At 43.4% G+C, this 25,230-nt stretch overlaps 1 protein-coding gene across 1 annotated transcript in view; it reads left to right on the forward strand.

The window, feature by feature from the left end:
* Positions 1-4,119: 4,119 nt before the first annotated feature.
* Positions 4,120-25,230, forward strand: part of HOMER1 (homer scaffold protein 1) — a 108,503-nt gene continuing 87,392 nt past the window's right edge. Inside the window, exon 1 of the mRNA XM_042804751.1 lies at positions 4,120-5,315. Coding sequence (XP_042660685.1) covers positions 5,311-5,315 — 5 coding nt within the window. The 5' untranslated portion in view covers positions 4,120-5,310. The remainder of the gene's footprint in view (positions 5,316-25,230) is intronic.

A 25,230-nucleotide genomic window follows, 5' to 3' on the forward strand; every position in this document is an offset into this window, starting at 1 on the left:
GTGAGCTGCTGGGGGAAGGATGCCTCTACCCTTCCAGCTACCTTCACCTCTCTCACATGGACAGTCATCGCTGGCATCTGTGGGTACTTTTCAGTCATTGTTTCTTTTGCACCCAGTCCTTATTTTGGATGGCTACTCATGAAACTACCAGCTCTTTGAAGATCAACCACCTTTGGAGTGCCACAAAAAAATATTTATAGTGAGTTTATATTAATTTATTCATCTGCCTTTTAATAGCTCTTTTTTTATCCATTGCTTGTGTTAACCTCACCCAAAATACTTGGAGATAATAATAGTGTATCATATTGGATTTTATTTTGATAAACCACGCAAGACAATTTTAACTTCTCTCAAGTCATGGCTCTGAAGTTCCCTAAACATCCTCAGAGTTCCTCTCTGGTATTGGTGCAGCTGGACTTCATTTCTTCTGAGTGTGCTTACTAGAGCTGAACAAGGAATTGCAGTTCAGATCTTTCCAGTGCTTTATCCAGTGAAATGGGATTTCCCTGTCTCTTACAAACACATTTGTCTTTTCAGTGGCAATGGTAGCTCCTAACCAATGTGCAATCAACCAGTACAGGTCTGGTTTTGCATGGAGAAAACAGAGGTACCATGGAAGATTAGGCAAAATGCAGACCCTTGCAGTGCTTCTTGCTTTTCCAGCTCTGTTCTTGTGCTCTTCCAAGACTTTGGGCAGGCCAGTGGTCATGTCAATACTCAGCAGGCTTGAGATGCAGACAGCACAGCCATCTGTTTTTTTTTTCTATCTACAAGTATCCCACTGGGAGGTTCAACCCAACACTCCTGTCAGAGGTATTGATGCTGCTGCCAAGCTCACAGGTGTTGTCCCAGCTGGTTGACCATTCAGGGCAAGGGTGTCAGAGCAAGGTTTGGCAGCCCGATCGTTGGCTATGAATATACATACCAGGAATATGCTCCTTCAGAGCAGCAAAGAACAGTCTTCCTCCTGCACCACCCTGTGCTTTGCCCTGCCTGAAGCCACCCATCTCTTGTTTGATTGTCGTATTGCTTGGTACATTTGCAAAGTAACAGCCACTGACCTGCTGATAGTTTCCAACAGGCAGCATGCTCTATAGCTCAAGACTGCCGTCACCAGAGTGCTCTAGACAAAGAAGTCTTCTGAAATAGCAGGGGGAAAAAACCAAAACAACCAGTTTAGAGCTGAGCCTCTTGTCATCACTATTAAATTTCTCCATGTTGTATTACTTTGGTCTTCAAGACAAGGTGATTGTGTATTGTTTCTCCTGTTAATGTCTATGATTTAATCGTCTGGCTTGCTGTCTTTGTACCTACATGTAGAGTTCAGCCTTAGCTGATGTAGTCACCACGTTTTTGTATCATACATTAATTTGGAGAATGGCAAGACAGAGAAGTGATTTTGGTAAGCTTGGCGAGCAGAAACAGAGGCTTTTTCCACAAGGCAAATAATGTTAACTCGACCAAATCAACCTGGAAACAGATAAAAATTGTAGAACAGTGTAACTGAGACAAAGCTTAAGGCTTAGAGAGAGCTGTCAGACCTGGAGGAACAGTAACAATAACTATGGAAGGGAAGTAATCAATTATGTGGAGCTTCTACAATTAACTGTAATAATCAATGAACACTGTTTAAATGAAGAATTAAGAAGAAAAAAAGATGAACCACAAGGTTTACTTGGAGAGATGCTAGCTTTGTCCCTACATCTCTGTTCTCCCACCCGTGATCTTATTTGTTGCGGTACTCTTCTTACAGAGGAGCATGAAATACATGACATACATTTAATTCATGGTATCCCATTTGGGGTTGTTTTGGAGAGAGCAGTGTTTCTTTGCCCCCAAATCCATTCTTACCTCTGATTCTCAAGTGAACACACAATTCTTTCCCCCAAGAGGTCTGTTTGACTTCTTTGATATTTTTTATTTTCAGCCTCGGGGATTCCTGGCTTTGCACCCATAAGTTGGGAAAACATACTTCATGGAAGACAAACACGTGAACAAGTTGAAAGGCAGAGACAGATGAAGCTACCTCTGTGATATCTAAACAAAATACTGTGGACATAATGAAATACTCAAGCATTTGCATTAGTGTGTGAACTGGAGCTGAAAGAACAAAACTGATGCAACAGAGTTACTCATAGGTGGATTTAGGGCCTTAGTTTCTTTGCTCTTGACCTGCCGTTACTGCATGCAAAATGTCATGTGGGACTTTTAGAAGCCAATGAATCTAGGTTCCTGGCCACTTGACATCGAAGAATACATTTCTGACTGGTGGGGTATTTACGCTTGCCTGGTCTGCACTGGTTTTGATCATAGTCTCTTTCACTCTTACCATGCTTATCATATGGCAGAAAACTGTTGTGGATCTTCATCTTTCCCCCACCAACACTGTGGACTACCTCATACAGTTTTACTGGTAGAAGCCTGTACATCTGGTAAGACTTTTAGTGGAAAATACATAGAGCTTCGTGTGTTTTGGAGTTAGCACATGAAACCCAACCAAGAAATGTCAGTGGCAGTCCACAGAAGTAATGCAGCAGCATCATAACTATGTGTGTTCTGAGCATTGCCCACAACAAACTTTAGACTGTTGCCACTCAGTCTAAAGTTTTTATGGCTCAGTGCCTTTTCTTTAGGTTATAAGGTAGTGTGTGAGAAATGGGAAACTGAGGAAGCTGTTGTTTTCTCCCATGTGAGTCAGTCTGCCTCACTGCTACTGCTACAAATGATTCATGCTAGGTTTCTTACGCTTGTTTTTGTTTGGAGAAGGTTTCCCTTGATATTTAATTTGTCATCCTCACTCTTCCCATAGCTGATTACTTTCATAAGTCAGAACAATGAAGCAAGGGTCTGTAAAACACATGCATGTGTGAATTAAAATAACTTTTGAAAACGTCTGTCCTTACTCCGGGGAGATCAGACTGTTAGGTAAGTCTTTTTGCTGTCTTTCATTCTTCCTGGGATACACTTGGTCCCAGGTAGCTGAGATTTTCTGAGAGGAAAAAACAGCTTTCTGTTTACAGTTGTGATCATGCCATTGTTGGTTTTGTCATCTTTTACAAGGCCATAACACCCATTGGTAAAACTTGTGTTTTCTTCCATTTTTATGTGGGGATTGACATCTAGTATCTTACTGGCATCTCCTCTTACACTCATTATAGTTTAAGACGCCCCTGGTAGCTACATCGCTTAAGCAGGAAAAATACTACGAAAATATTGAAACGAGTCCTAGAAGTAGGGAGGAGCTGGGATGTATGTTCCCCCCCGGGGTACCCCACTGCCATTGGCCTTGTCTAGGAGCAGTTACACCAAACGTTTAGAAATTCAGGAAATCTTGGAGAGCCGATGGACTTGCTGAACCTAAGATGAGGTAGGTGCCCAGCAAGGGAAGTAGGTGGTGCTGGAGCTTGGGCTACTCTGTTGAGTTAGCAGCAGCAACACATGCTATCTGTTTGCATGGCACCATTGAAGGACTGAGCCAAAAATAGTAGGATCTGGCAAGCTCGCAGCGCTGGCTCTTTCACTGCAGTAGTACTAGCACGAATGTGCTGGAATCTGCTTTTTTGGGTGCAGTATCGGAATGGCTGCCGCGTTTCCTTCCCGCGCAGCCGGTATCGCTGTCGGGTTCGAAGCGTTTGCAAAAAGCAGGGGGGGATGCGGGCACGCGTGTCGGGCCGTGGACCGGCGGCCTCCGGAGCGCGGCGCCCCCGCCGTTCCCCGCGCCGGGCGGGGCGCTGGGCACCGGCCGCAGCCGCACGCCGGTGCGGGCTCCTCGCACGCCTGTCCCCCGCGGCTGCCGGAGCCGCGGGGCGCACCACCCGCGGGGCTCACCACCCGCGGCGTTGCCGTGGACACGGCGGGGGCGGGAGGCGGGAGGGGGCGGCCCGGACGCCGCCAGCGCCCCGAGGAAGTGCACGGAGGCGGCCGCGCCGCGCCGAGCCCACGGCCCTTTCCCCCCACCCCCCCCGCCGCCATTCCCTATTATAGAAGAGCTTCCGGCGGCGTGGACCACTCTGACATCATCCCCCGCACCCCGGTGACGTCAGCGGCGGGAGCGGTGCGTGACGTCGGTGCGTAGGGGAGCGCGGTGACGTGTGCTATTTAAAGCTCCCCGGGCGGAGGATGGAGGCAGAGCGAGCGGGTGCCGCCGGCAGCTGGAGACGGGTGGCCGCGGGCAGCGGCGTGCGCGGGGGGCTGTAGGGCCCAGCCCGGCCCGGCTCGGCTCGGCTCGTCCCGTCCCGTCCCGTCCCGTCCCGTCCCGTCCCGTCCCTTCCATCCCCCGGGACGGAGGCGCGGGCTGTGCGCGGCGGCTGCGCCTGCCCACCGCGAGGGGACGGGCGGGCGGTGGCGGAGGTGTGAGGCGGAGGCGGGGGATGCGAGCGGGCAGAGGCAGCGGCTCGCGGGCGCCGGGCACCGCCTGACGCGGCGATCGCTCCCTCCTCCCGCCCCACCGGTGGGGCTGAGCCCGCAGAGGAGCGCGGGCTCGTCGGCGGCGGCCCCTCCTGCCCGCCCGCCGGCAGTGACCGACCCGCCGCGCCCCAAGACGATGCCCGCCCGCTCGCCGCCGCAGAAGAAGGCGTGACGGCGAGGAGCGGACCCGCCGCCGCCGCGGGAAGGAGGAGCGGCGCCCCGTATCTCCGCAGCCGGGGGTGGGCGGGCGGGCGGAGCGGGGGAGCGCGGCGCCCCGGTGCCCGCGGGCGACGTGCGGCCGCAGCCCGCCGCTAGCCGCCGCACGCCGGGAGCCCGATGCCAGCGCCGGTGTCGCGGCTCGCTCTGCCTCATCGGGAGAATGCATCGCTGCCCGCCGCGCTGCCGGCGGGGGTGCTAGGGGGAGCGGCGGCGTGGAGCCCTGCGCGCACCGCCTGCCCCATCCCGCTCCGCCTCTGAGGCGCACGGAGCCCTCGGCGGCCGCTCACGTCCCGGCGAGGAGCGCCGCAGCCGCCGCCAGCCCCTCGCCGAGAAGGCGACCGCCTCCCCGCCCGCCCGCAGGAGGGGACCCGTCTGCCCCCGGAGCCGCCGCCACCACCCGCCCCGGGGCCGGAGCCGCTGCCTGCGGGCGCCCGGCGGGGCCGGCGGCCATGGGAGCCCGGCCCGCGGGGGGCGCTCCCTAGGGCGCGGGCGGCCCGGCAGCTGCGAGCCGGCGGCGCGGCAACCCCCCCCGCCCCCCCGCCTTCCCTCCCCGCTCCGCTTCGCCCCGGGCCTGCGCGGCGAGCCCAGCGCAGCGGCCCGCCGCCACGGGGCTGCGGGGCTGCCGGCGCGGCGAGGAGCGCCCCGGGGACGCGGCACCGCCGGTGCCCGGCGCCGCCGGCCGCCATGGGGTAAGGATCTCGCGGGGGGCAGCCGGGCGCGTACCGAGGCGGGGGGGGGGTGTGTGTGCGTGTGTGTGTGGCGGGGGTGTGTGTGTTGGGGAGCAGCTGCCGTTCCCGCGGGCGCGGATGGATGCGCACGGAGGCAGCGAGGCGCTTTGCTGGGGGGCGTAGGGTGGGTGGGGGGTGGGGGTGGGGGGGCGCAAGGGGCGTGAGCCCGGCTGCGGTCGGCGGCGAGCATCAGCATCCCGGTGAGAGAAGAGGGGTGCGCTCCGAGAGGGGCACCGCGGGCTGCAGAGGTTTGCCTCCGCCGTAGCCACGTCGGGTCGCGGGAAGGGGCGTCCCGGCTTCTGGATCCCCCCCCCCGCCGTGAGGACCTGCCCTGGGGCGTTAAGGGATGGTCAGTCCTGAAAACGACTGCTTTAAGCGCAGTGTGGCAAGGTGAAACTTCAGAGCAGCGGAGGCTCATTTTAGCTCTTCTGGAGTCTTCAGAGGATATGAAACAACGTGTGAATTGCCCACGAAAGTGAAGAAGGCTCTAAGGAAATCTGGTTTACAGCAGGTCCCCTAGTAAATTGGGACATCCACTTGAGGTCTTAAGGGAATGAGAAGCAATGAAAGCTTTTAAAACAAATCTGAATCTTACCCAAATTAGTAGATAACAAAGTGACATACGTACCAGTGAAAACTTTCCATGGTTGTATCCTTCATAATTTGTATAGTGAGATGAAAAAATAATCCCCACTACCGGGTTTGTCTCATACAATGGAAACTCATCCATGTTCCAAAGCAACAGAAACCTGCAGTGATTTGGCTAACTGCAAGGTGCAGGTAGACTTTTAATGCATTAACAAGTTTTCTCGTTTTCATGGTTTTCTGAGGCTTTATGACATAGTTCAGAGTACAGAAGTTACAAGTCATGTCCTTTGTATTTTGGTTATTCAGGAACTGGAATGTGAAATTGGTGTATTAATGTGGAAGCTAAAAGTGTCTCTTTCTTCAAGCTGTTAAAGACACTTGGAATTCTCCAGTCAATTAACCTCCTTGCATGTGGAGTGATCAAGGATGATGTGGGCTGCATCCCTGGTTCTGTCCTAGTCACTGGGGTTCATAGTACAAGGTGTAGGAAGGAATGACATCATAGGCCAGCTTTTATTTTCCCGTTGTCATCTCTTCCATTTAAAAAAATAAATAAATCCCCAACAGAATAAACCCAAGCTTGCAGCTATCTACATATTCAAGAAAGTGGTAATGTGTTTCAAAAACCTGCCAAATGGCTAAATGATACTATAATGTTTTCAGGATATATTCTTAAAACTTGTAAGCATACATAGAATTATGTAGCTTTTAACGTCCAAATAATGTAAAACCTCTCATTTATTTAAAATCAGTATTGTTTTTGTAGATACGTCAGTTAAGTGTATCATATTACAGAGAACTGTTGAAGAGGAGTAAATGTTCTTTCTTCAGAATTACACTGAGCACTGCTGAAAACAAAAACCTGATGAAAACAAAACAAAAAAAGACTCCCCTATTTCATCAACTCCAGTGCTGCTGGTGTTGTGGTGTCATAGCTTCTTAATGAACAGTACAAATCCATATCTGTAGAGAGAGTTGAAATAATACTGAAGTTGTTGGTGTGATGACTTGGGCAGTATCTTGGCACATTGAGGTCAGGAAGACAAAACTTGCTGACAAGTATTTTGAAGACTCTTCACATACTGGGGTATTGCAATATAGAGTTCCTTTGCAGACCGTCTTCTAGCAAAGTAGACAAAACCAGAAATGTAGCTGTGTGTTGCTGGTAAGCTCTTTACTCTCTAAATGGGAGTGTGCACATCCAAGCTGGGGCCAGCACCAACTCTCTGAGTCTGTGGTTAAGTATCAGACCTTTGCTAGCGTTCAGAGTGGAGGTCTTGATTCAGCAGCTGTTTTGTATTAGCATCTAAATGCAGTTGCCTGTAGAGTATTTCTAGACCGAGGTATACTGGACTTAACACTGCAGTTGTAAAAATAGTCTTCTGGTACTCTACTAAGGTCTTAACACTGAGTGCTCTAGAAACAAGTTGTAAAATGGTTGATAATCCATGTACCTGACCACACGAGGGTCTGTGTACTATAGTCAGTATTTAATGGGTACTGCTAGCCTACATAAGCTTGTACAGTGAGCTTGTAGTACCTGGCTGGTGGAGAGTTTTCCTATTCCAGTGGTCAGAAGACAGAAAATGTGAGATGGGGGAGAGGAATTGACTTGCCAGACCAGGAGTGGCTTCCTTAGTCTCATTTGTTACAGTGAGGAATTCATTGTACTGGTGCTGTAGTTCAGCATGCTTGGCACATTGAGTACCATCAGGCCAGTCAGGTAATTATGTGCTGTGAATGTGGTGGATACCAAGCGGTGGGTGACTGGTCTCTGGGCCAATGCTGCTATTAAATATCTATTTTGAGAAATTTGAAACTAGAGAATGGTCCATAGGGTGCAGTAGTTGAGGAGACACTCTTCTTAGTGCTGTATCCCGTACGTCTGTGCACATCCCTCATCTCGCAGGAGAAGGTAAACAAGTCAAGTCCTGGGGCTTGTATAGGCCAGGCACATAGGATGTCCTCTCTTGCTTGTCTGATAGTGGCACTACCTGCTACTTTGTCTCCTATCTCCTAGTTCCTCATCTGTGTTGCATAAAGACAAGTTCTTATCAATAGTCACTGCTGAGTGATAAAACCATTTATTTGTGCGGGCTCTTCTGTTGGGTTGATCACACAGAATATACCATTCTTTAATAGGAAAACATGGATTTTTGTGTAAATAAGATGACCTTAGTATGTTCTCTCCTAGTTCATAGCATGTCTCTCTTGTATTCCTAGTATTGAGAAATATGGAATTTGTCAGTATTGTGCAATCAGTCTTCTTTGAGCAGAGGTCTGATTACATTAAAAATCTTCGAGAAATAGATCTTAAGTAAACATGCTCAGGATATATATTGGTAGTCTAGATTATTGGATACATTGACCAGGTAAATTCTGTGTTAAAGCTGCAAACGATCACAGTATTCTGCTGGTCACTGGTACAGCTTTTTCTTTTACCTGGAGTCAGGGAAGTTAGAGGTTTGTATTTGTGAACTGTGATGCAGTCATTGCTTAGGCTGAAATGAATATACTTTGTGCTAAACACAGTATGGAAGCTGCACACCCATGAATTCTGGTAGGGGTAAGAATTTGGTGTCCTCTTAAACTTAATCTCTTGGATTAACTCCGGGTTTATTAATGGGTAATCTCTCCATAACTACTTATCTTTATGGCCTTCTGTGCTGTGGACAAGTATCCAAATTTATTTTACTAGCTTTTCCCTTCACTCTTGCTGAATGATAAGGAATTACAAGGTAGAAACTTCTGTAAAACGTGCTTGTCTCTATCGTGTTGCGTTAATCAGTGTCTTTATAAAGACTTAAACTTTTCTTCGCTTTTGTTGGACTATGTTTAGTATGTTATCTTCATAAAGGTGGCTATGATATGTGTCAGTTTGAGATGGCAGAATTAGAATACTAGGGTTCTTACGCTGGCTGGAGAATATTGTAGAAAACAAGTATTTTAGGATGTACTTATTAGCATTGTAGTTGCCTAGGAATAAATTTTTAATTTTTGGCAGTTGAGAAAATGTCTGTTGCTGGTTGATCCACTCCTAGCTCTTACCCTTTTGGAAGGATAGGGAGTTAGTCGAATACATTTCTTTAAAGCACTCAGGATGCAGCGTCCTATTTTGAAAAGAGAATAATAGAGTTGTAGGAGAATTGACAAATCATGCTCATTCTAAACTGTAGGGTGTAATAATTTTTTTAGAGCCCATTCGAAGCTTGAAAATCTAAAAATATGTGAAAGTCTATCCTGTTTGAACATACAGGATAGACAAATCTTGCTGTAGAAATTGGAAGTTGGTTTTGGTTTGCTGCCTGCTGACTTACTTTTTTAGGTGTTTCTAAACCATGGTCTTGTCCTTAAACTTTTCAGTTTCCTTTCTCTAGCTGGGTAATGAGCCATGAAAACTATAAAGCTGTTAGGAGCCAGAAGCATTATTGATCATTGAATTTGACTTGACTCAGGTTCTTTAACCCATCTTTTACCCTCCCACAAGTCTTAATGATAGGTTTCTCAAAACTTTGTCTTAGCAACAGTTCCATCAGCTGTGCTCCTCTGACACAGAAATATTGCAGATAATAAAGCAGAAGGTACAGCTTCTTGGCAGTAGTTCAGTGTTACTGCAATTCCTGGCCATCTTGCTGTCTTGGGGTAAAATGAGATGCTTAATTGTGTGAAAGCAGTGGCAGCAAAGTAGTTTATGCTGTCTTCTGTAGCAGTGTGGAGAGCGTAAACAGAAACAGATCAACGTCACTTTTTATAGATAACACCCACAAAACTTGATTATCTGAAAAAAAAAATAGTAAGGTATAAATACATAGACAGATGGAACGTATGTAAATCAGCTTGAAATGGTTAATCAAATACTTTCTCAGGCAGCAATGTGTGAAGACCTCTACCATGCTTATATTATCTTCTGCCACAGTAGTTTTATGACCGTGAAATAGGCGTGAGACATCTAAACCGGTTCTTCTGGCCTGGCAACACAAAAATGAGTGTCCCAAACACCATGGGGGGATGATTTCCTTGTTGATCTAGTGAAGATATTTGTAATGCCTTAAGTTTGCAACTGATCCATTTCAGTATTTCCATGCATTATAAGGATTATATAGACCAGCTGTTTGGGTGAACTCTTAGTTCTGCTGAAAATAAACATTTAAATCCTTCACATTTATCATGCTGAGATTATTCTCAGTGTCTCAAGGCAAACATCAGATGAATGCCTTGCATGTGTGTTCTTGGTGATTTCTGTCTCCTAAACTCTGCTTGCTCTACCCCGATACCCATTATCTTTGCAGGACCCATAATCAGATGTCGAGCCAATACTTGAGGAAATACGGAGTCTTAAAGCCATAGAGATTGCAATAGCTTGAAATATTGCAACAGGCCAGCTCTTCTAATCTGGGGAGGCAGTGACACCTAACTGACGTTAGAGTGTTTTTGCCTGCTAGTTAGTAGAAGGAGTAAGTAGAATTCAGGTATCATTCTTATCAGAATTTTGTTGGAAAACATTTACTCTTTGTGATTGTCTTTTAAGACTGTAATTTGATTTAGAGCTCTTAGCTGATCACCCTTTAAATCACAGCTTTCCAAATCTATGTCTATGCATTAGTGTATTACAAAGAGAAGAAAGAGCATTATCTTGTGATGTAACACTAATTTACTAGTAGCTTCTCATTAGCATATGTGCCTGGGACATAATTTTAGCTGAGCCTATGGTTTTCCAGTGTATTCCAGGTCAGTGACCATCTAAACAATGCAAACACTTCAAACAGATTAGAAACTTGATTCTTCTACTCTTTTAGATATCTTTAATTTTGAAGCTGTTGAGGCCTAAAGTAATTACTGAGAACTGATGTCTCTTCTAGTCCAGAAGTTACAGTGTAAGAGGCCCTCAGAAAGGGAGCAACTGTGGTGTGGTCTCAGCCTCATTAGGTCTCTGTCTGCAACAGAGCTCACATGAGTATATGTCTATATGCGCACACAGAAATAAGTGTTCTTGTATTTTAACAATGTGCCCTTTGTATCTGAGACAGTCCTGCACTCAAGAAAAATCTTGGGCTTCCCCATGTGTGTAGTTATAGTCTTGGTAACAGGAAACTGTAACAATGAACAGAGGGACAACGTATTCTGTATTTTTTAAAGTAAAAACAAAAATTGGAATACTCAGTCCATCTCTCTTTTTTTTTTTTTTTTAAGGAAATCATGTGAGGTTGAAATGTGTATTTTAAAGTCCTACTTAGGTGAAAGCCTTCTGTAAAAAATATTTGCAAGAACATGCTTCCTTTTTCAGATGTATTCAGTCTTAAAAGTAAGGTGCAATGGGTGTGGAATCACTGCATTACGAAAAATATACTTTTAGATCTAATTTTGATAGTAGGTTTCTTTTCCCCGTTCTGTTGTGAGCATTTTCGTTTTTTTTTTTTTTTTTTCCAAGGCTGAGCAGTGTGAGATCCATCACAATTACTACTGTGTTCAGGACAGGGATGTTAGAGGGGAGAGGAAGCTGGAGAGGGCTGTGGTTGTATTACACCTGGGCCTTGCACTATGCAGTGTTGGACTCTGTTGTATCTACACAGAGCCCTGGTAGTGGTATTAATATTGTCTGCTCCATTCTGCAAAGTAATGGAGCTATGTTTGAATACTGTATTGATTTTCTGGAACTGCATCATAAACATGCCTCTGGCAACACACTGAATTCTGACACGCTTCTCTAGTGGCAAGTAGTGGTGAATGCCAGTCATCATTAAAAAAAATAGTCTAGGGAGACACTGTTTGAACATGGAATAGGTGGTGCTGAATTGCCATTTCAACCACATACCGACGTTTCCAGTATCTTGTCATGATCTTGGTTTTGATTGTTTTTTTTAGCTACAGATAGGAAGGTAGGTAACTTCAGCAGTTCTCATCACTCGTTTTGACTAATGACTTTTACCTGAACAAAGAGGGAAGAACTTGAAATACATAATTTCTCTCATGCCTTTCTTCTTCCAAATACATGCAAATGATTCACCGGCACAGTTCTAGCTATCTTTGTGGCTGTATTCTTTGTCAATGTCTTGATCATCAAGTTTTCACTGAGCTTGCCACCAAAAAGTGGGAGCAACAGAAGGCAGGGGCTGGTTTTTCCTGTTGTCTACTGCAGCACAAACGTGTGAAGTGAGCCACATCAGTGCTGTAACCTAGCTGACTGCACAGCTTTACAAATACAGTGGTTGTCATAAGGGAAGTATCATTACAGATAGGGGTAGACCTACCTTTTGCTACAGCAGTGTCTCTTTTTTTTCTGGCGCGAAGTGTTTAAAAAGATCCAGACTCAGAGCTATGCCTGTCCGAGTTTGCTCCTCGGTTTTGAAGCTCAAGTCTGGAAAGGTTTTTGAGACTGTCCACTAGGTTGAGTCTCAGCTTGCTGAAAAATGGCATTTTTTTCACTGTTCCATAGTGTCTTTCATAGTAAAAAACATAATAGGTAATATTGCCAGGCTTTAGAATTTGCACTTCTTAAATGCTTTTAAATGATTTATTTTGTAACTATTATGCTATAGTCTTGATTCCGTAGTTAATCTTGAAGCTGTTCTTGTAACAGGATGTATAATGAGATCTTCCTTGAGTTTTGCAAACTGGAGAATGAGATTTAAATGGTCAACACTTTACAGCGAAGTGTTGGTGAAATAAATCATCTTTGACATGTATTCTCGTAATTCTACTTCTTGTGCCTATTCACTTCCAGCAGTCTGCTAGCCTTGGCTTGTTTGTACAAAAATCTAAAAGAATGTACAGTCTGTTATTGGAGAATGCGGTGTTTTTTCTCCAACACAGGAGCTACTGTGGAGTGTGCAGCCATGTCAGGGCTTAGGGTATGAAGTATTTTCCATGCCAACAAAAATAAGCATATGGAGTAATATATGTTGTGTATCTCTGTTGTGAAAACATTACATGCAGTAACTGAGGTCCTAAGCAGCTCCTTGGCCAACTGACTTTGAAGCTGGAACATCTGTGCTTTTGCATTCACTGGTTTGTTTTTTTTTTTTTTTTCACTGAGCTGTGTGTGACTAGAAGAGTTAACCTGCGATTAGATAGGAACATTTTCTCTTGGATTAACTTACTTTCAGCTTCTAGATACTGATTTCCGAGTGCCTTTTCAACAGACAACTATATGTCCTTTCCAAATCAATATTTGTTCTTTTTTTTTACAAAACATAGAAGGATTTCCTGTGTCTGCTTTAGCAAGCCTACTACCCAGGCACCCAGAGCCCTGCATCTAGATGTAAGTGGGAACTGGGTTCCTACAAGGAAGTGGTTGGCAGTGCTTGGGAATAGGTGGTGTCCTGCTGATTTGAGTCCTAGGTAGGCTTGGTGCTTCAGAAGCACTGCACGACTCAGGTGGCAGCGTGTCTGGCTATACACAATAGTAAAACTCCCAGGATCTTTGGAAAACTTTCTGGAAAAGGACACAGGCACTGAAGCGAATAGTCAGGTAATGATCCATTTTGATGGGATTTCTGTGAAACATGAGCAATAAACTCCAGATGCCCCTAAGTTACCTCACATCTGAATGCAAATACTGCCCATGTCTTTTACAACAGATCTTAGTGCGCCACTCAAGATTTGAGATAATTTTTACTGATAATTACATATTTGGTGACCTTAAGTGTGAGGTACATATTTTTAAAAAAACCCTCTCTTTTTGTCCACATTATTTATGAATTTTTAAAATCAGGTTGGAGCAAAGCTGGAATAGTTCTGTTACTGGGATGGATTGAAGGGCATTATAGTAACATTATAGTAACATCTATGACTTTTATTGTTAGCAGAATTTGAGAATTAATACTATTCTGAAGTTGTTAGACAAAGGAAAACAAGCTGCTACTTCCCTAATTGTTTTTACAAAGAACAAGTTTACATAGAATGAAAGTATGTTTAAAGAGTCCTTCTCTTCTGCTTGTTAGTAACAACCTTAAATCCTGGATTTAGCGAATACTGCTCTTAAGTGCTCAGAGATGTATGTGGTAATCCTCAAATCACTTGCATGAACTCAGCCTTTACAGATAGGGTCTAGATCTCGTAAAGGTTACCTTCTGTTCCATATTCTTGGTTGTCTTGTCTTGCTAATTCTGCCACTGGATATTGTTTTTGTGAAACTCAATACTTTGCTGATTCAGAGGACTTTGTTGTCACTTGGACCAACATGTAGGATGTTGCATATATTTTTGGAATCATTTGGAAAAGAATAGTTGGAACACCCTGGTGGGAGCATTCTGTCAAGGAAAAATATTAACTGTCATCACCATGTTCAAGTTCAAAGTGGTTTTTCAAAATCCAACCATCCAAACAGTTCTGCAACCTTGGAAAATGCTATTTATTTAGTGGGAACCTGGTACAGTGGTTTGATTTGATGACCTATGTGGCTTTAGAGAAATCCTAATGGGTCTGTTTAGACCCTAATAATTGCTGGCTTGATGATCCTGCAGCTTGCATATGACAACACTTTTCTGAAGACCTTCAGGAAGAATATAGATGGAATTTATCCAGTACTAAGATACAGACTTTTATCTTCACCCTGTACAAGTCCTGCTAGCTTCCTCATTGTAGAAGAGGAACATTGGGAGGGATAGAATGATGATTTCAAACTGTGGATAAGTTAACTGTTTTTTGACACACCAGATCATTGAATGCTGTTTCATATGAATACCAGTTTTGCAGCAAAGTACATGACTGTGTGCTGCTATTAAGAACTTGATGATAGCACATAGTTTATGATTAGTATTGCTGGTTGTGATCACAAAGTGAAATTTCACCTTTCACATTTGAAAAATGGAGCTAGTGTTCTTCTATGAGAAGCTTGTATTGCACAAGAAATATCCCTAACCAGAGAGGCACAGTAGTAGTTCATGTTCTTCATTGAAACTTGACAGTCATGCTTATGTCATCTGACACTTCAGTGAAGGCCATTAGAAAAAAGACAAGAATTCTGGATTCAGGTACCAAGTGTATGCTTATAAACTAATATGCTTGTTTGTTAGAGGTTTGGGAAATTAGTGGTCATGATCAAACTTCACACAGAGCTGATTAAGTAATGATTAAAACTGCTTCTTTAAACATCAACTGGCAGATACAAAATTTTGCTCTAAATCATCTTGTCTTATATGTATGCTGTTCCTCTTCCCGAAGAACCGTTCTTCTTCATTTGCTTATAAACACTGAGATTTTTTTTGCAATTAAGTATGGTATTAGTAATTCCTCCTCATGGAGTTCTATTGACTAGGTTAAGCAGTCATATATCATAGTAAGTATTCTGTTTCTAAACACAAGACATGTTAGAGAGTGGGAAATGGCAGTTTCTGCTACGTGGACTTGTATTTGATGCTTCAGTTAAGCGTATTTTGGAAGGACATTTGTGAGCACCTAAGTGCTCCAATTTGGGAAGAGTATACCATGTTTAGCATACGTGAGTAAAATGTTTTTAAATACAGATTTCTTTAAAACTGACTGCAGTGCAAGTATTCTATAAGTAGCTAATAAATGTGCTTGCTTCTGGCCACTGTTTAGTTAATGGATACAGAAACGCTAGGGCTTGGCTGCTTACATTTAGTATCTTTCTGGCATTTATGCAAAGGAGTTGGTGAGGGTGGCTTTTCTAGTTCCTGGTTCATACATAGGTTTTAAATGCATTGAACCCTACCAGTTCACTCAGGTACCATGTAAGGAAAATCATTCCTGTTCATAAAAAAAGTTGTCATGCTGAAATAACTAATAGCACTTAACAAACACTAGTTCCTGGTCTTTGATTAGCTGCTTCCTAACTGTAGTAGCATGTCTTTATTGCTTGAATATTTTTATTGAACTGTTAAGTACAGGTCTCTGATGTAGTCAGTTCCAATTCCATGTGAAATAGTTAAGAAAATTCCCATTTTTATTTGTCACACGTGTTTGAGCCAACACTTCTTCACAAACTGTGTGGTACGCATTTTGTTGCTCAGTTTGTCAAAATGCCGAGCAGGTTCCTGAGACCTGATTTTTTTCCTGTAATTACACTTCCAACAAGTAAAGCAACTTCCATCTGGGTAAAGTCCTGATACCCACCTGCTATCTTGAGTTTAGAACTACTGTTGTTCTAGGTGCCTTTCTGAAGTATAGCTATATTTTGAAGTATGCTTTGCAGAGTGGTTAATAATCTAGTTCCAGTAGAGCTAACACATGATACTTTGTCCTTACCAGCCTCCACCAGCACAATTAAAGCACGCGCATGAGCTGTCAGTGAAGAAATGTTTATGTTATTTGGATAGCAGTACCCGAGGGTAGTACTGATGCAGCCGTTGTGTTTCCAACATGGTCGTCTTCCCTATGAGCTGCTCATCAGTGAGACAGCCTAGCCCAGGTACGGCTGTTCCTCTCCAGCTGTTGGAGCACAGCACTTGGCACGATCCCTTGGCTGACATGTGCTGTGCAGACCTGTGTGACTATTTCTATGTCAGCCTCTGTAGCAGACTGTGCAGGGCACCGTTTGCTCCAGGCAGTGTGTGGTCATACTGATAGATTTAAAAACAGCTTGTGCCCTGTGTGCTTGTGAATTTCACTATTACGGTGGAAAGCTGCTTGACAGTGAAAGGTATGTCACTGGGGGAAACAGAATTTGGAGCCGTACTAGGAATGCCTTCAGTGATCTGACAAGCAAACTGCTCTGGAGGCCTGTGAGGAGCAGTATTTGGGTATCCTGCCTTAGGAGGAGCCTCAGAACGTGTGGTATGAACAGTCAAGGAAACTGAGATCTGTCACTTCCAGTTACAGCTCAATATAGATGCAACCACTGCTTCCAGAATTCAATAGTGTTTACTGGGCTGTAATTTATCAGAAGGGAGGGACTTGCTGGCATGGTAATGGCATGCTCAAAGTGAATTAAAGAGGCTTTATAGTTCCTGCAATGCTCAGTGGGATGATTCAAATTGATTTGTTACCTATGAATATAAAATTCATTTGTTTACCTTTCTAGGAGTCTAACTCAATTCCTTGATATAAATGAAATAATCCAATTCTCATCCTGTGATGTGGACCAGTGGTTCTTTTTGAAACTTAGCATGCAGCTGTAGCAGTCTGGATGGGATAGCAAATTGTTTGAAGATCAGTTGATGGTGATAGTGATGAAATGCATGTCTATTCAGCCTGGTTCATTCTGTTCACTCCACACATAAGTTCTGATACTTCTGCTGGTGCTAGTGAAAGCATGACTTCATCTTTGAGGTGTCTGTGGTCAATGTGCAGGTTGTGCTAATGATTTATTTCAGGGTGTTTATTTCTGAGAATTCAGTGTAAAAGCTCTCAAAACTGACTGTTAGCTGACAACTTCTTAGTGTTAAATAAGGGGTTTGCGGGTTTTAAGCTGGAAATGAAAGGAATGACAAGTGCCAGGCCTACTAAAATAAAAAGCATTTTCACATGTAAAAGGCATGTCAAAACTAGTAACTTGGAGATGCAGAAAAAGGTGAGGTGGACGTGACTGATGGGGTGAGAAGTAATAAGGAGGTGTGATCATTTCTGTATGAAGGTCTACAAGGAAACAAAATGGAAGTTTAAAGCCAATAAGGAGGGTAATGAAGACTGGTATGAAGCATTACAAGGAGGGGTTGCTAAAGATTGTGGTGCCAAGTGAGGAAACTTTATTTTGCTACAGAAATATGTTCAAGACAAATTCCAAGTGTCTTACAGTAAGCAAGTAAGATACGTATTCCTTGCTTATTCTGTTGTGAACAAGTTGCTGAGAGATTTAATCTTTAGTAGAGCAAAATTTTAACTGGTATGAGTTGAGTATTAGCTCTCAAAGATGACTGGAAAAACATAAGTTAAGCTTAACGTCATCTAAAAATACTAATATTTAAATACTATCACTGTTTACCATATAATTGCTGGTTATCTTGGTGGAAACATATGATGAATTGATTCCATGATTTTGTCTTTCTTCTATTCCATTTTAGGTTCTAAAATTCTCATCTGTCTCTATTGTCAAATGCCCCAGCGTTGTCTCTGTTGCCTCATACCTGTGAAATATAGCTATCAGAACAGAAATTCTTGATATAGATAGTGATGAGACTTGGAGTGCACAAAATCACACTGAATGTCGAATTAGAAAACACTGCATTTACACTATTGAACTCTGCTGTGTTTTATGGAACTTAAGCTAATGTAGGATTGCCACTCTTACTTCAGTGCTCTGCATGACCTCATGCTCTAGTGCCAATCCTCCTCTTGGTTCCTTCTTGCTGTGCTAGCTGTGCACAGTGACACTTGCCAATGCTGCTGAAGGATTTAACTACAGCAACTAAATTGATCTAACTAAACTTTAAAACAGAGGGTGTTGATTTTTGGAAAGTGTTGTGCTTTCATGTCAGGACAAAGCAAGGAGTTTCAGTGTCCGTTGTTTCAATGTGCTATTCTGGGTGGCATTTCTACTAGTTCTGTTTTATGACCCTTATATCCCACCAAACAGAATGATTAACATCAGAGAGTTTTCATGTGCTTTCAGGGTGCTGTTTTTCCCCATCCATGCTTCAGCAGCGGCCCCTAAGTGGCCTCATCTGATTTGGCTTAGTTCTCACCTTGTTTAGTCATCATCAATCGGTCTAACTAGTTATTTGTGAATGAATGGCATTAACAGCTCTAATCACACACTGAAAATTGTTTTGCGGAGGAGATTACTGAACTTTAGATCTCAAAGAGTCCATGAAATAATTTGCGGGTGTCTGTGAAACGTGACAAGGAAAACATGCCAGATGGGAATAGGCTTGCATTCTGGAGATTGCGTTAGATTGAAAATCATGTACCATCTGGAGCTTTCCTCCTCATCTTCCTCCTCCGTGCCGCTGGAAAGGAGAGTGCTCCTGGGTGTGCTTGTAAAGCAGGGCACGGAGTCCTGGCTCACCAGCAGTGTCTCTGGATCCCAAAGCAACTTTGTGCTCTTACCTCTCTGCTTCTATATTTGGAGAGCTGTGCTTGTTCTGCTGCTATAGGAGGCTTTTTCTCTCTTCTTTTTCTTCCTTAGAACTGTAGGTCTTGTAATGGTTCTGAAGACTATAGATACTGTCTCTGAGGTTCATGCCTAGAAAATGTCTAGTTAAACTCGAGAAAACTGGTGGCGCAGAGGGTAGGAAACTGTAACTTACTTTTATGACTGTGTGTTAAAGTGCTGTCTTAGTAACAGTAGAAGTTCAGGCTGAACAGTGAAGGTGCTTCATGTTCTCTCTTAAAATATTTGCATGAGTTCTGTAAGAGTAATGTGACTGACACACAGCTCCACTGTATGTGAGATTTTAGATGTAGATTACAAAGGAAAGACTGCCTCTGTACAGAGATTATCACGGAACTAGGGGAACTAAAAAGAAACCTGGTTATCAATTGCTTTGGATCTTTCTAAACTTTATTTCCTACCAGCTATGAATGACATTTTTTCTTCCTTTGCTCTAGTGTGCTGTGTAGGCTTCATTCCTCTCATTTCTGTTTGTGTTTCAAGTGTGTGTGGCAAAGTTGCTTTTCCATGCTGTAGAATGGAGGGAAATGAGAATTTTTAGACCATTGCCAGCTTGTTTCTTATTCCAGATGTAGCTTAGTTTAGTTTACTATTTGTAAGGGCAGTTGCAGGAATGTTAACATCTAGACTACTTTCAGAAATGTCTAGTTAGCCTCATTCCAGGGTTCTTTGTCCACAGAATAGAACCTGACATTACGCAGATTTTCTGTTTGCTTCTCGTTAACACTTTTAGTGACTAGATGTGAAAAATAGCTATACATCTTAAACTTAACCAATGAGTTGGAAAGATAGAATTCCTCTCTTGACTTCCTGGACAACAATTTTTGTACAGAGCAAAATCCAGAAATAAAATACACCTTTGGATCAATTTTTGCTATCATGATTATTTAGTATTTTCACTATAGGTAAATATCTATCCTAAAATTCAACTGTTGTGGTCTGAGCTCAGAGGGCAACTGAGCACCAGACAGCTGCTCACTTCCCCCTTCCCCTCAGTGCTGAGAAGGGGCAAATAAGCAAAGACTTGAGATTCGAGATAGGACAGGGAGGGATAAATCACCCATTACGGTCCCGGGCAAAAGGCAGACTCATTAGGGGAAGAAAAAAGAGCATAGATTTATTACAGACACTAACAACAACACTTAACAGAGTAGTACAGTGAGAAGCATTGCCACATCTTGAAACACCTCCCCCCACCACTCCCTTCTTCCCGGGCTCAGCTCTGCTCCCAATATCTCTGCCTCCTCCCCCCAGAGGCGCAGGGGCAGGGAATGGGGGGTGCAGTCAGTGCTGCCACTCCTTCCATCTTTGGTGGGGGGAAAGGAACTTCTGGAACGTCTTCTCCCTGCTCCAGTGTGGTCCCCCTCTCACTGGAGGCAGTTCTCCACAAACTTTCTCTGACATGAGTCCCTCCCACATGCCACAGTGTTTCCCTACACTGCTCCGTCATGGGTCACCAACTTTCTCCAACTGGAGTCCCTCCCACGGCTGCAGCCCTTCCGGAGCTGCTCCAGCGTGGGACACTCCCGCATGCTGCAATCCTCCCAGCACTGAATTACAGCAGCGGGGGCTGCTTCTTCACACAAGATCCTGGTCTCCTTCAGGTGCAGCAACCTTAAATGGCCGTATGAGGCCCCTCACAGGCCATAAATCAGTGTCTGCTCCACCGTAGATCTCCATGGGTGGCAGGGGGGGCCGCCCTGCCGTCTCACCACAGGATACAGGGGGGTCTCTGCTCCGGCACACCTCCCCCCTCCTTTCTTCCTCCGTTTCTCCACTGACCTTGGTGTTCACGCAGCTACTACAATTCCTCCTCACCAGTCTTACTCCTCTTCACCAGGTCCTTTCTTAAATATGTTATCACAGAGGTGGAGCCACCATTGCTGATTGGCTCGGCCCTGGCCAGAGGTGGGTCTGACTTGGAGCCAGGGGAGCTTCGAGAAGCTTCTCACAGGGCCCATCACTGTAGCCCCCTCCCCTGCTACCAAAAAAACCTCTCACCACTCAGTCAAACCTAAGACATCAACCTAACATAGTTTAGCTGTTCTTAAGTCACTAAAAGCTGACGAGTTTACTCCAATCTTGTAATTTAAAAACAAATTTAAGGTAAAAATTCAAATATACCTTTGTACACTTGTGTGGTTTAGAGGAATAATCACTTAGGTACCTATAAAAATTCTGAAGATGCTTAAATCCCTGAAATAACTGAAGTGAGAAGTGTGAAGATAAAGCTGAGTACTTGTCCTTGGTAATACACTTTTTGTTATCTAACTCTCAAAGCACTCATTTGATTCATGGTATGAAAATGAGCTTTTGAAGGTGGGGTGGAAGAACAAAAAGGCAAGACCTCAGAGAGATGGACCTTCATGAAGCTATTGGAGGAACTTTCACAGTGATAAATTCTTTGTGTGGATGTTTCCTGTAACACTTCAGCTGATTGCCTACCTGCAGAACTTGAGCAGCATATGATAGCTGGGGGCATTGGAGAACAGGCATTTCTTAAAACCCCACAGAATCATAGGAGTGAAAGAAAATCCAATGTTTATCTATTTTTCTTCCTTTTTTTTTTTTTTTTTTATCAGGTTAACATTACACTGTACTTATCCTCCAGGTACTTTTTTTTACTCTTAAGTGAAAGCAACTCCATGTTCACTGACATTATACCAAAAATTTAAGAGTTTTGTTGGTTTTTTTCCTTTCTCTAGAATATAAGCATTAATTTTAAGTAGTATGTATTTTATTCTGAATATAGGAGTTTGCATCTTAGCTGGCAAATGTAATTCAGTGTGTTCTGTTTTGATCAGAACTTTGAAGGCATGTTGACTGTGCTTGTTAGAGCTCAGCAGGAATGTTTTTACCATCTTGGGAGACCCAGAAAACAGCAGTGCTAGACTGCAAGCTGTTCTGTGCAATTAGGTTTTGGACTTCTAGCAGAGGCTCAGGGTAATGAGGACAATCAACTAGTGAGATACTGCCTAGATAGCAGGATGAAATGCCTGAGCTACAGGTGTAATTGTGAGTCCTATCCAAGTAAGATGAATTAGAATCCTGTGCACTATATCCTGTTTTTCCTCTGAAGGATGTGCATACATTTTCCTGTTTCAGTTTTTGCTTTCACCAGTTTGTGAGCAAAACCATGAGTTTTTGCTGTTGATCTGAATATCTGATTTCACTGTAGCATGGATGAATATGATCTATTGCTTGTCTGAAGGAAAATGAGCAGACACAGTCATTCAGATGTTCACTGTATACTGAGAAATAGTAGTGCAACAAGAGAATTCATTTAAATCTTCTCTACTGATATCTCAAATTTGCTCTGGAAATTAAGAAAATAAAAAATCTAAAACATCTGTCATGCAGTGAAGTTAACACTGACCTACCCAAGTAATTTGTTCCATCAATCTCATGAATTTTCAGTTAATATGTTAAAACCTTCCCTACCTGATACTAGGCATCTGAAGATGGGATGAAACAAAAGACAGTTATTGGCTTCTGAGTGCTTTTGCATTTTCTGTCCCTTGTGATACAGTGAAGGCCAAGGGGGTTGTTTATAATGCAAGATATTCAGGGCAGAATCTGTTTGCTCGGTGTGCTCAAAATATGCTAACTGAATTAGTGGCCAACTTTGTTATTAACACACTTTGTAGTATCTTTGAGGTAGATATATGCGTGTGTGTGTGTGTATGTAAAAACACTGATCAGAGAGTGTAAAAATGAATGTGACATTAAGGCTGTGAAGGCAAGCAGTACAAAAAAGTGTAACAGAGACAAATATGTAGGGGACAGCTGTTTAAGGGACCCTTGTTTCTGATGTTTTGTAGGGTTTCACAGTCACTGAGATATCTGAACGTAAGTGCTGGTGAAACAGATTGGAAAAGTGTATTTTCTAAGAGGAGGAGGGTGCCAAGGAAGAGTTGGTCAGGTCAAATGAATGATCTGAAATGAGGCAGGAAGGTAGGTCTAAGAGAGGGGTCAAAGCCAGGACACTTGGGTTCTGGTCTAAGACTTGCTCCATTCTTCTGTGCCTGGGTCTGTCAGTCCAGGCAGTGTCCTGTCCTGACAGCACCACTGTCCCAACAGTAAACTCATTTTGCCTGGCTTTTCTTGTCTTCTGTGGAGAGTGGGAACCTGGGTGCTGATTTGTCCTGTGCTTTCTAATTCTGCCAGCTTCCATGCAGATGTTATTAAATTTGTGAGACCGTAATAAGCTCTGTGCTGTGCTACAGTTAATTTTAAATCTGTGCCTTGGAAGAAGCTCTTTGCTATTCTAAAATTTACCAATAACTACTATCCTTCACTGGTCTCTTGTGAGTGGGAAGCTCACACAGAAGAGGAATGAGTTTAAATGAACTTTCTCGTTGCTCTTCATAATTATGTCTTTTGGGTTTGGGAGTGGTTTTGGGTTTTTTTTTGTTTAATAGCCTTATTTCCCAAGGTATAGTAATCCTAGCTCTTGTGATTTTATATGATGACTATAAATTCTAAGTGCTGTCTGCAGTTGTCTTATGGTACCTGCTTGTATGATACTCCTCTGCCTTTCTCTCTCTTCCTCCTCTGGAAGATTTCATGCATGGGCTTCCTGAGCATTTAGATGAGATTGTCACATAAAGAGTGGTTTGCTTTTTTTCCCAAATGGACTATTTTGTAGGATTACATGTTCATAAAGGTGACATAAGTGGATGTGCCAAAACGTTATCAGAAGGAATCCATTTCAAAATTATTTTCTGCCCTATGTTTTGAAGTTACCTGCTTTCTTGACTTGCCTCCTGTGTCATAGAGAAACTTTTATTCATTGATATAAATAATCATGAGTAGACAGTTTTTCTAGCAATCAAAGTCCATAATTGCTGACTTCGTTAGTTTGTCTACTCATAAGTGTCAAATTTAGCCTAGCTTGTTTAAAACTGTATTCTTTGCACAGACCTGTATACACATGTGTTTTGCATATATTTCTTAGCCCATAGTAAAATGTGAAGTTCTTTTTTTTTCTTTTAAAAGCCTAGGGGTTTAAGGTATGCCAGTATAGTGCAACTGTTCTCCCTCTTGCCTGAATAGCTCTCAAATTTCAGCTAGTCTTTATAGGGATGTTGATATTTTGAAGATAACAGATTTCTGAGAATAAAGAGCCAGGTTGAAAAGAGTGCTTGTTGAGAGAGCAAGAGCTCAACTCCTGATAGTCACAGAGGAATCTCTTGGTTGAGATGTTCTGCTCCAAAATGCAGGAAGGTTTCAGGTGGAAGTTTCCTTTTGTCAGACACTGGAGGTCCAGCTGCGAGTTAGCATTTGTTTTAGACCAATTTTTATTAATTTTGGTATTTGTACAAATAGTTAATAAAACCATCAGCAAAACTTGGCAAAGAAGAGGAAGAGGGGTTGCCATCATCACCAGCAGCTCCTTACTGAATGGAGTGTGGGACTGTGTGATGTGATGCAGGTATAAAATTGGATGAATATGAAGTTCTCTGTCACATTTCCATTGGAATGGGTATTGTGGTGTTTCTGTTACATCTAGTTGCCTGCCTTTACTATAAGTACTACCAGTGCTCTGGGTCTTTTCCTGTAGGCTGTTTTCCAGGGACTTTTATATGAACCCATCACAGAATCATTGCTAGTAGTCAGCAGCTTTTTCAACTTGGACAGTATCTTAGAGCATGTTGTGATTTCCCATTCACTGAACTGAAGCTACTAAGTCAATTGGAATTCTGAAACCAGCCATGACTCATTCCTTTTAACATTAATGTCATCATTGTGCAGTTCAGTTTGTGAGGGGAATCCAGCAATACTTTTGCTTATTTATATACCTTTTAATGTTAGAAGCTGTTCCGTCAATTCAATGGGGTGTTTGAAATTATCTTCTAAAGTTATCTGACATCTGAGGAACTTTAAAAATCTAATGTCTGACTATTCTTCAGTATGAATATGCTTCAGTATTTACAAAGTCTGATCTGTAATTTCATAGGATTGGAACTACTTCAAGCCATGTTCTGTATTTCTGCCATCTTTGAAAGTTCTTTGTTCACGTTTGAGACTGGAACTAATGATCAAAGAACATGGATGAAGAAGCACAGGTGCTGTAGTGTGGGCAAGAGTGGAGGGAGGGAGCAGAATTTACAGGCTGGGGTTTGAACCTTCTGAAAAATATGCAATACTGGGTATCAAAATACCTATTGTAGATTTGTTAAAATAGATGTTAAAAGCATAGGCTACAATATAGCCTTTGGAAAACAAAGTGTTGGAGCTGGCAAAGCTGATTCAGCCAACAAGCCTGGCATCTGTCTT

The sequence above is a fragment of the Tyto alba genome, unplaced genomic scaffold (assembly GCF_018691265.1).
Source record: "Tyto alba isolate M040663 unplaced genomic scaffold, T.alba_DEE_v4.0 Super-Scaffold_42, whole genome shotgun sequence".
Classification (NCBI taxonomy): Eukaryota; Metazoa; Chordata; class Aves; order Strigiformes; family Tytonidae; genus Tyto; species Tyto alba.